General features: G+C 41.7%; 1 protein-coding gene across 1 annotated transcript in view; it reads right to left on the reverse strand.

Annotated features, from left to right (window-relative positions):
- Positions 1-1,597: 1,597 nt before the first annotated feature.
- The window catches only part of LOC112986824 (origin recognition complex subunit 2), an 85,632-nt gene continuing 74,131 nt past the window's right edge, over positions 1,598-13,098 (reverse strand). Inside the window, exons 18-27 of the mRNA XM_064515202.1 lie at positions 11,994-12,181; positions 11,270-11,368; positions 9,465-9,574; positions 7,797-7,929; positions 7,279-7,375; positions 5,697-5,843; positions 4,922-5,093; positions 4,543-4,604; positions 3,388-3,506; positions 1,598-2,745 (exon numbers count right to left, since the gene is read on the reverse strand). Coding sequence (XP_064371272.1) covers positions 2,659-2,745; positions 3,388-3,506; positions 4,543-4,604; positions 4,922-5,093; positions 5,697-5,843; positions 7,279-7,375; positions 7,797-7,929; positions 9,465-9,574; positions 11,270-11,368; positions 11,994-12,181 — 1,214 coding nt within the window. The 3' untranslated portion in view covers positions 1,598-2,658. The remainder of the gene's footprint in view (positions 2,746-3,387; positions 3,507-4,542; positions 4,605-4,921; positions 5,094-5,696; positions 5,844-7,278; positions 7,376-7,796; positions 7,930-9,464; positions 9,575-11,269; positions 11,369-11,993; positions 12,182-13,098) is intronic.

Here is a 13,098-nt window from a genome sequence, read left to right on the forward strand (position 1 = left end):
AAAAAAAAAAAAAAAGAAAAAAAAAAAAAGGATAATTTCTGAGGCATTACAATGCAGATGATGCTTTAACTGTAAGTGTGCCTGTCTTGTTCCATTTGTATTTAACTGGAAAGAGGTGAGTAACTCCAGGATTATCAATACCATGAATACTTCTAAGTAAGCTGAGAAACAGGAATGGCAAAGAGTTCAGAAGGATAAGAAATTTCTTCTTGCTCCAGTAAAGAACTGTGGAATTGACCCAAATCCAGCAGTTATGTATTGCTATAGAAGACACTGAAATGCTACAGGACCCATACCAAAGAGCTGGTATCGTTAGCACATACACAGAATGCAAGAGACAGAAAATTAATGCATAGATGGAGCAGTCATCCAGAAACAGCACAAAATCAAGCTGAAATATTTTAACACGAAATCCATGGGAATTAATTCACAGTAATTTTCTTGAGCCTGCACGATTGCATCAGTCAGCAACAGCCAAGAACTAAGAACTGATGCAAAGTTAGCCTTCTCTTAGTAGATGTGCGATAACTCCTGCAGCCCTGTCCCTGGCCTGCTTGGGCATTTGATAGTCTACCAGAACTGTTAGCTAAAAAAAAAAAAAACAACAAAAAAACCCCCCTAAAGTCAGGATGACTACAGCACTTTGTTCAAGTAAATTTCACATCTAGAAAACCTGATATAATTACACTGAAAGTATACAATGCCATCACTATCTATAAACACATTAGGCAGTGTCTTCCATATGTATTCAAAACATAAATTTAATCTTGAGTTTTACAGGAACTCCAGAGAGAGTCACAGGACTGCAAAGTAGGAAGTGGCTACTTCTTATCTATGATACTTTTAAGTTTCTCCAACAACACATCTCTTCCAGCAGCAGAGTACTGGTGGTACTTCAACTCTGGACCTAACTTAGAGAATTTGGGTAGAACACAATGCCTTGACCCTTCTGCCCAGATGTGTAAATTTAAACGGTTCTGAGAGTAGCATAAGTGGTGGTAGGCAGCAGCTGTTGCATTTTGTAAAGTTTTGGATTTGCAGCCTGTAAAACACAAATGTAAATGCCATCAAAGAGAATGTTAGTTGGAGTATGTTTTAGGGCAGGAAACGGGAGGGTGCTGCCGAGATGGTTGCTCGCATGTACCACTTTTCCCCACCAGACCCTCCAGCAAAGCTAATTAGGTTTTATATTTGAAGAATCAAATTGATAGTGAGATAAGCAGATACTTTGTGTTTTCAATGCAGACAAAAGTCAGGCTCTGTCCTGTTGCTTCTGTCAATGAGGGATAGGTCAGGTAACATTGGGAATACAGGTAACAGTATTATTGCATGTAATGTTTTGGTTCTTTTCCAAAGCTATATATTGGTATTAAAAGTTAGGTAAACTATTTTTTTTTAATTTTCATACCTTAGAAGAAACAGTATAAAATATTTCTGCTAGTTAGTTGGAAATCATCTGTGCACTGAATGAAGATTTGCAGACTTTTGACATAATGGTAGTAATAGTGAAAATGAGGTTTTCACATTCGCACAACTGCCAGAAGACTATCTGTCTTCCTGCAAAATAAAAAGATTTGTGGAAGATAACACAAGCTAATGAAAATTAATAAAGTACTTTATTTGATTGATTTGAGCTATTACAACATTGAGCTGTAACACAGCTACCAAATATTAGACACACGGAGTTCAAGTGTCCCTGAAGTCTGGCTGGCAGACTATAGTTGATGGAACTGTAGGGCTTACTCCCACATACCTGAGAAATACAGTGAAGAAAAGCTGTGAAACTTCAGCAGTCTCCCAGCCTAAGGGCTACAAAAAGGGAGTGCCTACAACTGGCATTTAAGGCCTCCTCCAGGATCAGCGGACATTCCTGATGTAAAAAATACATGTATGCAAGCAAGCTTTTTAAAAATAAACAAATCAACTCCCCAGCCTCTTTACATTACTGGATATCAAGTTGGAAAGTAGATGAAACAAGATGGATCCTCTCACTCTCACCTGGAGAAAATGATTCAAGCCCATCACAATTTCTATTACCTAAGTTCTCCTGTAAAGGATATGGGTTTGGGGAAAGACCTTCAGTTCTATTGCCAGAATTTAATAAGTTACCCACAATATCCCAAACCCACTGCTAGTCTGCTTTCCTTCTGCGGTCAAGGCAGGTCTCTTAGCATTGTAAATCTTGGCTTCTTCATACGCTGGAAGCCAGTCTTGTCTATGGTACAGGGAGCACTGGAAAGCACTCAGCCATGAAAAGATGTATCACTAGTGCAAAATAAAGCTCTGACCATCTAGTGGTTTGCACTTCTCAAGTGAACTGCTCCAGCAAAACCCTCATGTCTGGTGAGGTAATGACCAGAAGGCACAATCTTAGTGAGTTTTCCTGACTGCAAGGTTGACTGCATAGATATGAAGAAGGCCTCATCTGAGCTAACAGACAAAGCAGACAAATTTAACTACAGAGCAAGAGATGCCTTGCTTACAGAAGTCATCGTTCCGAACTACCTGAAGTAGTTGAACAATGAGCATCAAAAAATTATTACATTTCAGTAAGTAGTCCAGCAGCTTTGGGGTTGGAGGGAGAGAGATCTGAGTATAGGCCCCTCTCCAGCAGCACTCGAAAGCAATTGCTATAGACGCCTTGGGAACAGAGAGACGTTATACATCTTCATCTTCTTTCTCTAAGAAGTCAGTCAAGGTACTGTCATCTACAGGAATTAATAAGTATTCCACACCATCAGCTCCCTGAGAACAGACACGCATACACACTGTTAACACCGGTGGAAGCTGCAACACAAGCCACTACATAGCACTGCAACACTGACGTTTATTTGCAGTGTGGGTGAGAGCTAGCCAGCGTTCACAAGAACTACAATACTAAACTCGGGAATATTTCACTAGAGTAATGCTGGAAATGCACAAGCACAGGGAAGAGTCAAAGCTTCTGGCGAGCTATGCTATTCTGCCACTACGCAGCTCCTCAACACTGTATTCCCTGATTTAGTAGGGGTATACTGCCTCATTATTAGGACTGGCTTGCGCTCTTCACTCCTGCAAATATAGATAACTAGAGGAAGCAGACTGGAGCCTGTCACTTCTCAGGCTCTTCAGGAAGCCATGCTGCACAAAGCCCTGCAGGCTGCTAGGTAACCGAACCACACTGCACTTTTTGCAGCCTCCTATTCGTGTAAAGGAAGTTCACCGACTGGAGGCATGGAAGGAGCTGCCATTATAGAATTTCAACCCTTTGCTAGTGCCCAGGTGCTTCAAGCAATACAGCCGCACTCTGAGCTGCAGATTCATGTCTCAGGGATACTTAGTAGCAAGCAAGTAGCTTTTTGTTTAAGATAGCTGTATCTTCAGAATTATCTTCTTCCTGCAACTCACCCGCTTGGTCCGGATGAGCTTGTGGTCCCTAAATTCTGTCAGCTGTGCCCTGAGCGTCAGGTCACTGTTCACGAGGAATGCCTCCCGACACTGCTGGTAGAAGTCTTGGAAAGAGAGCCCTAGAGACAGAAAAGGGTGAGGACGAGAAGTGGAAGTGGTCAGATTCTGAAGATCTACTACTTCCTCCCAGCACTGTTCAAAGAGCATCTTCTCCCACCCCTTGCATCAAGCAAGCATTGTCTGACAAGTGTTCAGTAGGATATGAAGGAATGCAGATTTAGAAAAATCTCTTAGGTGAGATACAGAAAAACTGTTGCATTTCAAATTGATCACAGATTCAGAACAAAGTTCTCATCAGCACTTCATGCCCAGGTACAGAAACCTTATTTCAAGGATACACAAAACTTTGTTGAGGTCTCGAGTGCTTGCAGACTCTAAGAGCTTTCCACATCTAACAAAAGATACGACTTCCACCTACAAATCTTGCTTTGGCTTAGAACACAATGGATACGTCATCACCACCACTTGTTTCAAGTACACAACTAAGCCAGTATTTCAGAAATTCACGTAAAAGAGCCAGTTAAAGCTCCCATCACTCTACTTGCCTAACAGAAAGTTTAATGGCACTTTAAACACACTTCACAACACGGTGATTCTCTCTTAATTTCCAACTCCTCTATTTTACTTCCATCTTTCTTTACAATTAAATGCTGCTCATGTCACCTGCAATAGCTATTAGAGACAATGACAGAATAGTCTGCATGTATCCTAGAATGCAGGGACACACCAGAAAACACTTAGATAGGAGCAGCATGGGAACAGAAGCTTCTGTGACAGAAGTGCTAGAGTTGTGCAAATTCAAAGTCTTCCTTTATTTTAATTTTGTAACTCCACAGTCCCCCATGAAGGATATCAGTCACGACTAAATATCAAAGCAGACAACAGTAAGAGGAGGTCCTCTGGAACCAGCTAGTTCCTGTTAGAGGCAGACAGCACCACTAGAAGACAGTCTATGCCACTGAGTCTCATTGAGCCAGCAGTTACAGCACTTGTTGCTGGTGATGCAACCTGGATAACAAAAGCCAGTGTCCACTGTGACTGAGTTGGCAGTGGGGTGATGCAACCCCAAGCAGACAAGAAAAGGTGCTTATGTACCTGGGTAAGATGGGTTGTCCTTGTTCTCCAGCTGGTACTGCGCAAGCAATCTGAATATCCCCCTAAGTGGGAGGTAGAGAGAGGAAATCAAAAGAAAAGGCCCATTAGAAAATATTAACTGATTTTTCCCTCATGAAAGGGCTTTCTACCTGCATCTAGTGACTCGGTAAGGCCTGCTATCCAAACTCTGCTCCTTTAAAGTAATCAATCACTTAGAACCCAGGTCACATTGTCTTTATCTTAAGAACTGTTTTCAGAAGACAAGGCTTGCCTCCTGCTACGTGTATGCCTAAGAGCTAACATAGAACTGAGGACCAGAGTAATCCAGTAAGGACTGGAAGCTCACAAGGTGCTGCTATGAAGTATAACAGTGTCTTACCTGGCATTGGGAGTAAGACTGCGCAGGACGTGTGTTAAGGAGCTCAAAGCCAAAGATCCAGACTGCTGTACTAAAAGTGAGTTCTCGTAAGAGGTTTCTTCCACATAAGGACTAAACGTGGTTGTTTCATACCAAAGCCAGTTGTAGAGGCTTTGCTTTGCCTGATCCCACACTAGACAGAGAGAGGAAGGAAAAAGCAGGCAGAATTAGGAGATTTAGCTTTTCCCAGGTATTAAATAAGCAATATTAAGATGTACTTGGTTCTACTGTAGGGTCTGAGAAACAACATATTCTTGTGAAATTTACAGAACATTCACTCAAGCACTTGCAGTTCAAGCCAGACAAATTTTCTGCAACAAAGCATTTGTATGTCTCCTTTCTGTACTAGCTTCACCAATATGCTGTAAATCATGCCAGCATCAGCAGTGTGCAAACAGGTTAAATAAGGTTTAGATAAATTTCTGGGTGAGAAACAGAACGGTTCAGATGCAGTAACAGATATAACATTTGATCTCCATTTCAGGAAGTCTCTAAATCAAAGACTGCTAGAAGCCTGGAGTCTACTCGTGTTTTCAGTGTCTTTATACACTTCGGGTTCAACAGGGCCCCACTGCTAATCATGGCTTCTAGCTGCTTCAGCCAGACATAAATCACCAACTCTATTTAACACATCAAGTGTAACACAGGAGCTTGTGAAACATGCTCAGCAGCCCTAGAGTACAATGCAGATTCTTCTCTTTATGCTACAGAGAACATCAGGCCAAAGGTTACTCACTGAGAGGAGCATTGATGTGATCGACAGAGGCAATGAGGTAAATGCTAGGCAAAGAAGATAACTGTGCAAGGATCTGCTGACTTCTTTCTCCTCTCAACATCTGGCTGTCCAAGTTATGAATGAGAACATAAAGCTCTAAAGATGAATCTGCAGGGTCAGAAAAACCAAAAAAGAACAGATCAAAGGAACTGCAGCCTAGGACAAGTCTATTTCATCAGGCTCACGTCTGTTTTCATCATTCCAGTATCAAATGACTTCCCTTATACAGCTTACTGAAAGGCTTTCCTTATACAGCCTGAAAGGCTTTCTCTCAATTCACTGTACTGCAGCTCTCGTCACAACTACTGTTCTTTCTGCAGCTCGAGCTTTTCTCTCATAATCCACTTTTCACTTGCTCAGTGCTTTACCAGGAATTGCCCTGTCAGCTATGGCTTTTAGTCCTGAGATTCAGGGTCATTGAACTGTATTTTAGGAGGGAAGTTTAAGCATAGTTTGTTCAGCTGCTTTTGAGGTACATGACCAGGATCCTGAAATTCCTCCTCACACACTGAAAACATATTTTTCTATTCAGGATTGGATCCAAGCTATGAGTTCATTAGAAATTTTTCCCACTGAGCCCTCAAAGGAAGCCAAAAAGACTTTTAGCATGGATAATGCAAACAGTAGACACTGAAAGTGCCAACTTAGTTATCCCCAGGGAAGAGCTGCTTCCTGAGCTCTGAAGCAATTCTGGAAGAGTAGCCATTTTTTTTGCAGAAAGCAAATATATATTTGGCTGCCAAGGGAAACTGAAGGTTCCACAGACTCCCAGTCAGATCAGCTATAGTGTAGTACACAAGACTGATTTACATGGATTCAAGTGGGGACTGTCATTAATCAGTCTTTTCCAACAGAAATACACAATAGATAATGATGGAGAATGGAGTGTAAACTTTTAAGATTCCCAAGGCAATTTGTGTATGTACACACACACACGAGAAGTACAACCTATATACAGAGAATTCAGCAAGTATTCTGTATGGTGGTTATTGTTTAATTTTGAACCCATTTCTAACTTGCCTGTTCAACACTGCTGTCCTTTATTTCATCTTAATGTTGAAATTTGCATATATTAAACATTTAAGACTGTTCCACTAAACCATGTACACTTAAGCCTCAGCATAACGTATACTGAAATTTATGGAAAGACTCCCAGGCCAGAATTTTCCAGAGAAGCTCAAAGGACTTGGCATCCATCAGCAACTACCATTCCAAATTGTTTGCAAGTTCTTCATCCTGTTTAGTTCATGTGATGTTTATCTTTATCAGGTGAGCCACCTTCTCTCATGTTATCAGGAGTTTATGTAAGAAAACTTTGTGGGTGAAACACTGACAGAGGTAACAGCTGGGGGACATGTATACATATATTCCTGGTGCATATGTTTTAAGAAACAGCATAAAATTCAAGACAGCAAATATATTGAGTACAATAGACTAAGACATTGTAACTGTCTGTATAAAGACTGTGAGGTAGGAATATGCCCAAGCTTTCCTAACAGTAAGTGGAGTATACTGTTTTAATATATAAGGTCAGTCATTTTACCTTCTTTAAACCTTTTCATGATGAATTCGAGTTGGTCAAGGGGGCTACGGAACGTCCCAATATGCTCCAGTACTTCCTCTGTGATGGAGTTCAAAATCTGGAACAGAAAATTGCAGAGTCATGATTGTTTGTTTGGAAGGGCTCTGGCACTGATTGACCTATTGCAGGAAATCTGAAACTTAGCCTTTGACTGTCACGAGGAGGATAATCTGATTTTTACCATCAGATCTTGAAACCAATCAACGTAAGCCTGAAATTGCTACCCTTCTTCAAAGCAGTGGCGTAAAATAAGACTTTGGACTCATGAGTCTATATTAATAACTGGAATCACAACTCCCTGGAAAACGCATGGGCTAATTTCTTTAAACTTTTAAAAAAGAGATGGGAACTACTCTTCATTCAAGAGTCTGTTAGCTACAGGCTGCAGGCAGCTTTCCTTAGAATTTGTATTGAAAGATTTTTTTGGTACTTACCACACAGGAAGATTAGAAAAACCCATGAGCTTCTACCACACTTACTGATCTCACAGTGATGCTGGGGAAGTATCCATTAACCACAAGGTGAACAGAATCCTGAAGCACAGAGGTACGAAACTTCTCCAGCAAATCCCGCTTTGAGCCCAGTCCATAAAGTACAATATTGAAACCCAAGCTGCAGAAAAGTGAGCAAATACACTAAATCAAAAGTGTACAGTCCCTCTTAGATTCATCCATCCCCATTTTCATTAAGCAAAATGATTCAATCCAATCTCGCCTCTTAAAATTTCATGTTTCCAGCGAATTCATCAACTCCAGGCTTACCTTCAGCTCACAGCTGACAAATAAGGTCAGTTGCAAGGAGTCAGAAATGTGGCATCCTAGCAGAAGCGTTCCTGGCAGGCTAGAAGCCTTCAATTTAACAAAATGTCTATGGAACAAAATGGTATTGTCCAAGAATTCTGCAAGACTATACAGATACACATCTTCAAACAATGATGACTAGAATAACATCTGAATTTCCACCTTCACTATGTGATTATATTGAATATTTATCATGAGTCACAGCAATTACAAGAATAAAAGCAAGTGTGCTATCCACTTGCAAGGTGGGTTTCTACTCTGATCCACAGGCAGTTTCAAAGCAAAATGCCACTATTCTCATACCTCCTGCTTATTCTAATTGTCCCATTGAGAAAGAAGCAGGAAAACACAAGAGTGTGGTAGCGAATCACACACCTTTGTTTCCTTCTGAGGAGCAAAAAAGCACCACATTGACCAGAAAGACTGCCAGGCCACTCCAACAACCAGAACTGGGCAAGATACCAAGGTGAGCTGTCACTGACTTCAGTATTATCTTTGGATTTGTCCCTTTTATCCTGCCACATACATCTCTAGCCATTTTCCCAGGTCATTGAGTCACAGAGAACTCCTCCTCCAACAAGTCTCTGGCTTTTGAGGTTACCATCTTTTTCATATGCTCCATCACTCCCCATGGAGTACAAATTCCACTTGTACTCCACTCCCTTGCAAAGCCTCCAAGGGGCTTTCTGCTCATCAATATCTGCTCCTGCCTCAGAACTTAACTTCAAAGCTGTGCCTTGTCTTCTCTAAGGCACTTCAGAGTCTCACAGCTCCGGTCTACTTCGCTATTTATTTTCTTAGAAGACTATTCTTTCTCCTTCCCACTAACAAACACACAAACCCAGACAAAATTTATGCTGCTAAGGTTTCCAACAGCATTAAGATTTCCGCTTGCCTAGATCATTAAGCACCAGAGACACTCAAAGTTAACACTACTGCCGCACCACTGGGGATGGCCACATACTGAAGAAAATGGTGGTAGGCTAATCATGATCAACTATACTGCTGTAAGCAAAAATTTTCTACACAAACAGCACTTTTCTCATCCTTCAAGTTCTCTCTTTTGTGAACGCGCTCTAGCTTGGTTTACAGAGGCACAGACAAACAAACCAGGCAGAATGCAACCTCATTTCACTTCTGGCATTCAGTTCAAGGAGTGAGTCAGATACGATGTGGTCTACAGGAAACATTGTACTAAATTAATGACACCTAACTTTAAACATGAGCACTAAATTAAGGAAAAGATCATTCCTTAACTCATCCACAGAATGATTGTTGGCATGAGGGGAAGTTTACCGGCAGTGTCTGTTTACTTGCCTTCTTCAGTGATTCTCACTGCGTACTTACTGTAACTGCAGCATCCACTTGGAAAACAGGCACTCATGCTGTTGGTTCAGCTCTTTAATTTCAGGAGCAAAGGCAAGGGGAGCTTTTTTCAAGAGGTCACGCAGTGTTTCCTGCATCGAGAAAGAGATAATAAGATGCTTTTCAAAGCCGAGAAAGACAGGACAGATATGTGGAGTCCTTACAAATACTCCTTTTATATACTCTCTAGATAGGGATCAGAACAGTTTATACTGACAGTGCACTCAACTCATGTTTCCCTGTGAGGACCCGTGTGAGAACTCTAAGCACAGTTTTGCTTATGCAGAAACAAAGCAAAGGGCAAGTAAACTTCTTATGGGAAACGGCAGCCAGACTAGGACTAGAACCAAATTTGTGCCAGTATCACATCATATTTTACCTCTTCCTGTTGAGTCTGGCAACACCACTCCTGAAACAACAACAGACATTCAGAGCTTTCACAGTACCAAGCACTCTACCAGGAAGGTACTGAGAGCACAACCCTGTTCAAAGGAACAAGGGTTTCAGTCAACATGCTTAGCAATGGTTCATATGTTTGTCACTACAAGAGAATGCTCACAGACATCATCTTCAAAGAGAAACACAAACACAGCAGAAAGGCAATCATTTGCAGCCGAAAGCTAAATGTAGAAAAAAGTGTTATTTCAAAATCATCAAAAATCAAATGATTAATTCAGCTTTAAAGATGTGCTGGAATGTTGATATTTAAACAGCACTGTGGCACGACAAATGGCACCAGACTACACTGTCTGCCCTGTCTCTTCAACTTTAACAGCTCTGCTTTCTACTCCCCTGCAGAAGACGACAGTTTACCCTGGAAGAACACAAAAGGCAGCTGCAATGTTTCAGACAAACATAAAGCACTGAGAGACAGAACTGTCAAGCCTTCAGCTTCTCTAGTGCCAGCAGCAGATTTAATACTGAAAGCCTTGATTTCCCTCCAGAGCTGTTGTGCAAAAACTTGTTAAGAGTCCAGATGTTTCTCTGTAATTCCAGACAACAGCAGGCATCAGGCAATGTGTATATATGCTGTCTTTTAAAACACATATGGGTACAAAAAAAAGTCACAGACAAGAGGGCACTACGTGTATTTTATGTGGTTCCCTGGCACCAGTCCCTGTGTACCTGGCTCTCTAGGGTGCAATCACTTGCGTGGAACTAGCTGTGAAAGTAGCATATGGAAAGAAATAGTCCAGCAAGTCAGCCACCACGATTAGACAGTTCCTGTCTCCTAGGAACTGGAGTGGGACAAAGTGCATTTCACAAACTAGGTGACAACATTTAGAGCTGTCCCATCCTGCATGGGGCTTGATCCAGTAATCCACAGATGAAAAGGGATATCTCCGTCTCCTCTACACATATTCTGCTAATATAATCAAGACGGCTTGCAATCCCCCTGCCTATTTCATTTATAAAAATGCTGGTTTGATGTTAATTTTAAATGCAGGGCTCCACAACTCTGCTTCTCCCTCTTTTCCTCCTCCAAAAGCCAGCTTTAACCTGTTCTGGCAATTGCAACTTTCAGCTATCTACTCTAGGAGGGCTTTGTGTCTGCATTTTCCCTACTGTCTCAGGGATTAACAACTCTCACTGTCCTTGTTCAGGATGAGTAGTAGGAGACACGATGCTTAAAATGCCGCCAACTCCCTGCCTAATCCAGGGTTACCACCAAGAATGTCTTCAGCAAAGATAAACTGAAAATAGCAACACTGGGAAGTTTCAGGGGGGGAACCTATATCCATGAAACCAAAAGCTCTGAGAGTAGTTTGGTTGACCATGAAGCATACCTGATTCAACCTTCTTTTATGCAGTTTCTGCAGTGTTCGGTCCGAGGTGAGCACTTTGGAACTACTATGGGCTTCAAAGTATTCCTCCACCAGGTTGCTCTGAAAAAATGACAGCAAGATCAGCCACTCTCCCCTGTTATCAAGTAATCCTGTGCCTCTGCACCCATGAACATGTCTGAAGATGACAAATAAGAGATATAGAGCAAGGCTGAATAGAAAGCCAGAAGTTATTTGCAAAAATGGCTTCTATAGTATCCTTCTGCCAAAGCCAACCCAGTCAGATGGTTCTCCTCTGGAGAGAAGAGGGAAGAGTTTCCAAGAGGACAGAACAAGCTGACAGTTCTAGAGGGTGTGGGGATCCCTGGTGCTGAAGAAAGTCTGACACAAAGATAAACACTGAGACAGAAAGTAAGGTGTACTACTTCCGGTGCAACAGGAGTCTATTTCTTCATCATTTCCCAGTGCAATGACTCCTGCCTCGCAGACATCTTAGAACTTTTCCTTCTGAAGCTGCTGAGGATACAGACTGGGTTAGCCCACAGGCCCACGTGCTGTAGGGGTACAACGAGGATTGCTTGGAAGCACAGCAAAAGCTAATCCGGCTGGTCTGGTTTGAAATGAGTCTGGCAGTTCTTCCCCATACTTAGGCCTGGCCACTGACAGCTTACTGTCACTAACTGTCCCTTCACTCTTGCTAGCTCAAGAGCAATTTCTGCACACTCACCATCTTGTCGTCCTTCATTTTTTTGGATAAGGTTTTTTGGGAAGGAGGTGTAGATGCAGCCTTAGTTTTTGCTGGGGTCTTTCGGCCTGATACAACAGTGTTGGCTTCTTTCTGTTCTTCCTCCTCCTCCTCCTCCTCTGAGCAGGAAGCAGAATATTCACTCTCACTTTCTAAATGAGTATCTGGAGCTAGAGGATAAAGTTAAGGTTAAGAGCTACCAATGACTTCTTACACAGAACACATTTTGCACAGTCCCTCTCCCCCACATATGTTCTTTAGAGGTTTTCCAAGCATACGATTCCTAAACCTACTTAACAGAAAAGTAAAATCAATGCTTAAGAGGACTGCAAACACACACAGCCATTTCTTTCCCATTTTTGAATTCAAATTCTTGTTTAGTAAAGCTCTGTCCATTGATAGCAACTGAGAAACACAATTCTATCCTGAAAAGTGACTAATAAAGGACAACAAAATTCCCTGTTTCTCCTAGTATGCCTACAACAGTTTTCCCAAACAGCAATCCTGCAAGCTGTGTACTGTCTGGGTCACACTCTGAAAAAAGGTTTTGTAAAAGATCTCTGTTAACAATGTTGATTGAAGAGCACTGACAGAATCTGGCTCAGTCTTGCTCTCACAACACAAAACAAGAAACAGAACATGAAATGTCATGCACAGAACTCTCCTCTACATTCATTCTGAACACATTTAGCCAGCCAGTCTTTCGAAATAATTTACCATGAATATCGTAGCCATCAACCAAAAGTTTCAGAACGTGACTAGGTTCAAGTAATTGTGCTGATCTATCTTAACCCCATAGCCTTCACTCCTAGACTGCAGCTTGAAGAAGATTACAGACCCTAAAGGCTAAGAGCTATAGCTACTGAAGTGCCATCATATGTAGGATTATTCACAGTTCTGCCTCTTCCGATCATGTCACTGAAGTTTAGTAACCCAGCGCTTCTACCTCCTCCACCCCTTTCCTAAATAGTATTTTTTGCAGGGAAGAAGGTCTACATATCTTGAGCAGTGAGCCAGCAAAAATAACCTTCCTTAGGGACATTTCTATAGTCTCTGTAGGATGAAGCAGCCAGTCAAGCAGAAGCTT

This window comes from Dromaius novaehollandiae, chromosome 7, assembly GCF_036370855.1.
Source record: "Dromaius novaehollandiae isolate bDroNov1 chromosome 7, bDroNov1.hap1, whole genome shotgun sequence".
In the NCBI taxonomy this organism is placed as follows: domain Eukaryota; kingdom Metazoa; phylum Chordata; class Aves; order Casuariiformes; family Dromaiidae; genus Dromaius; species Dromaius novaehollandiae.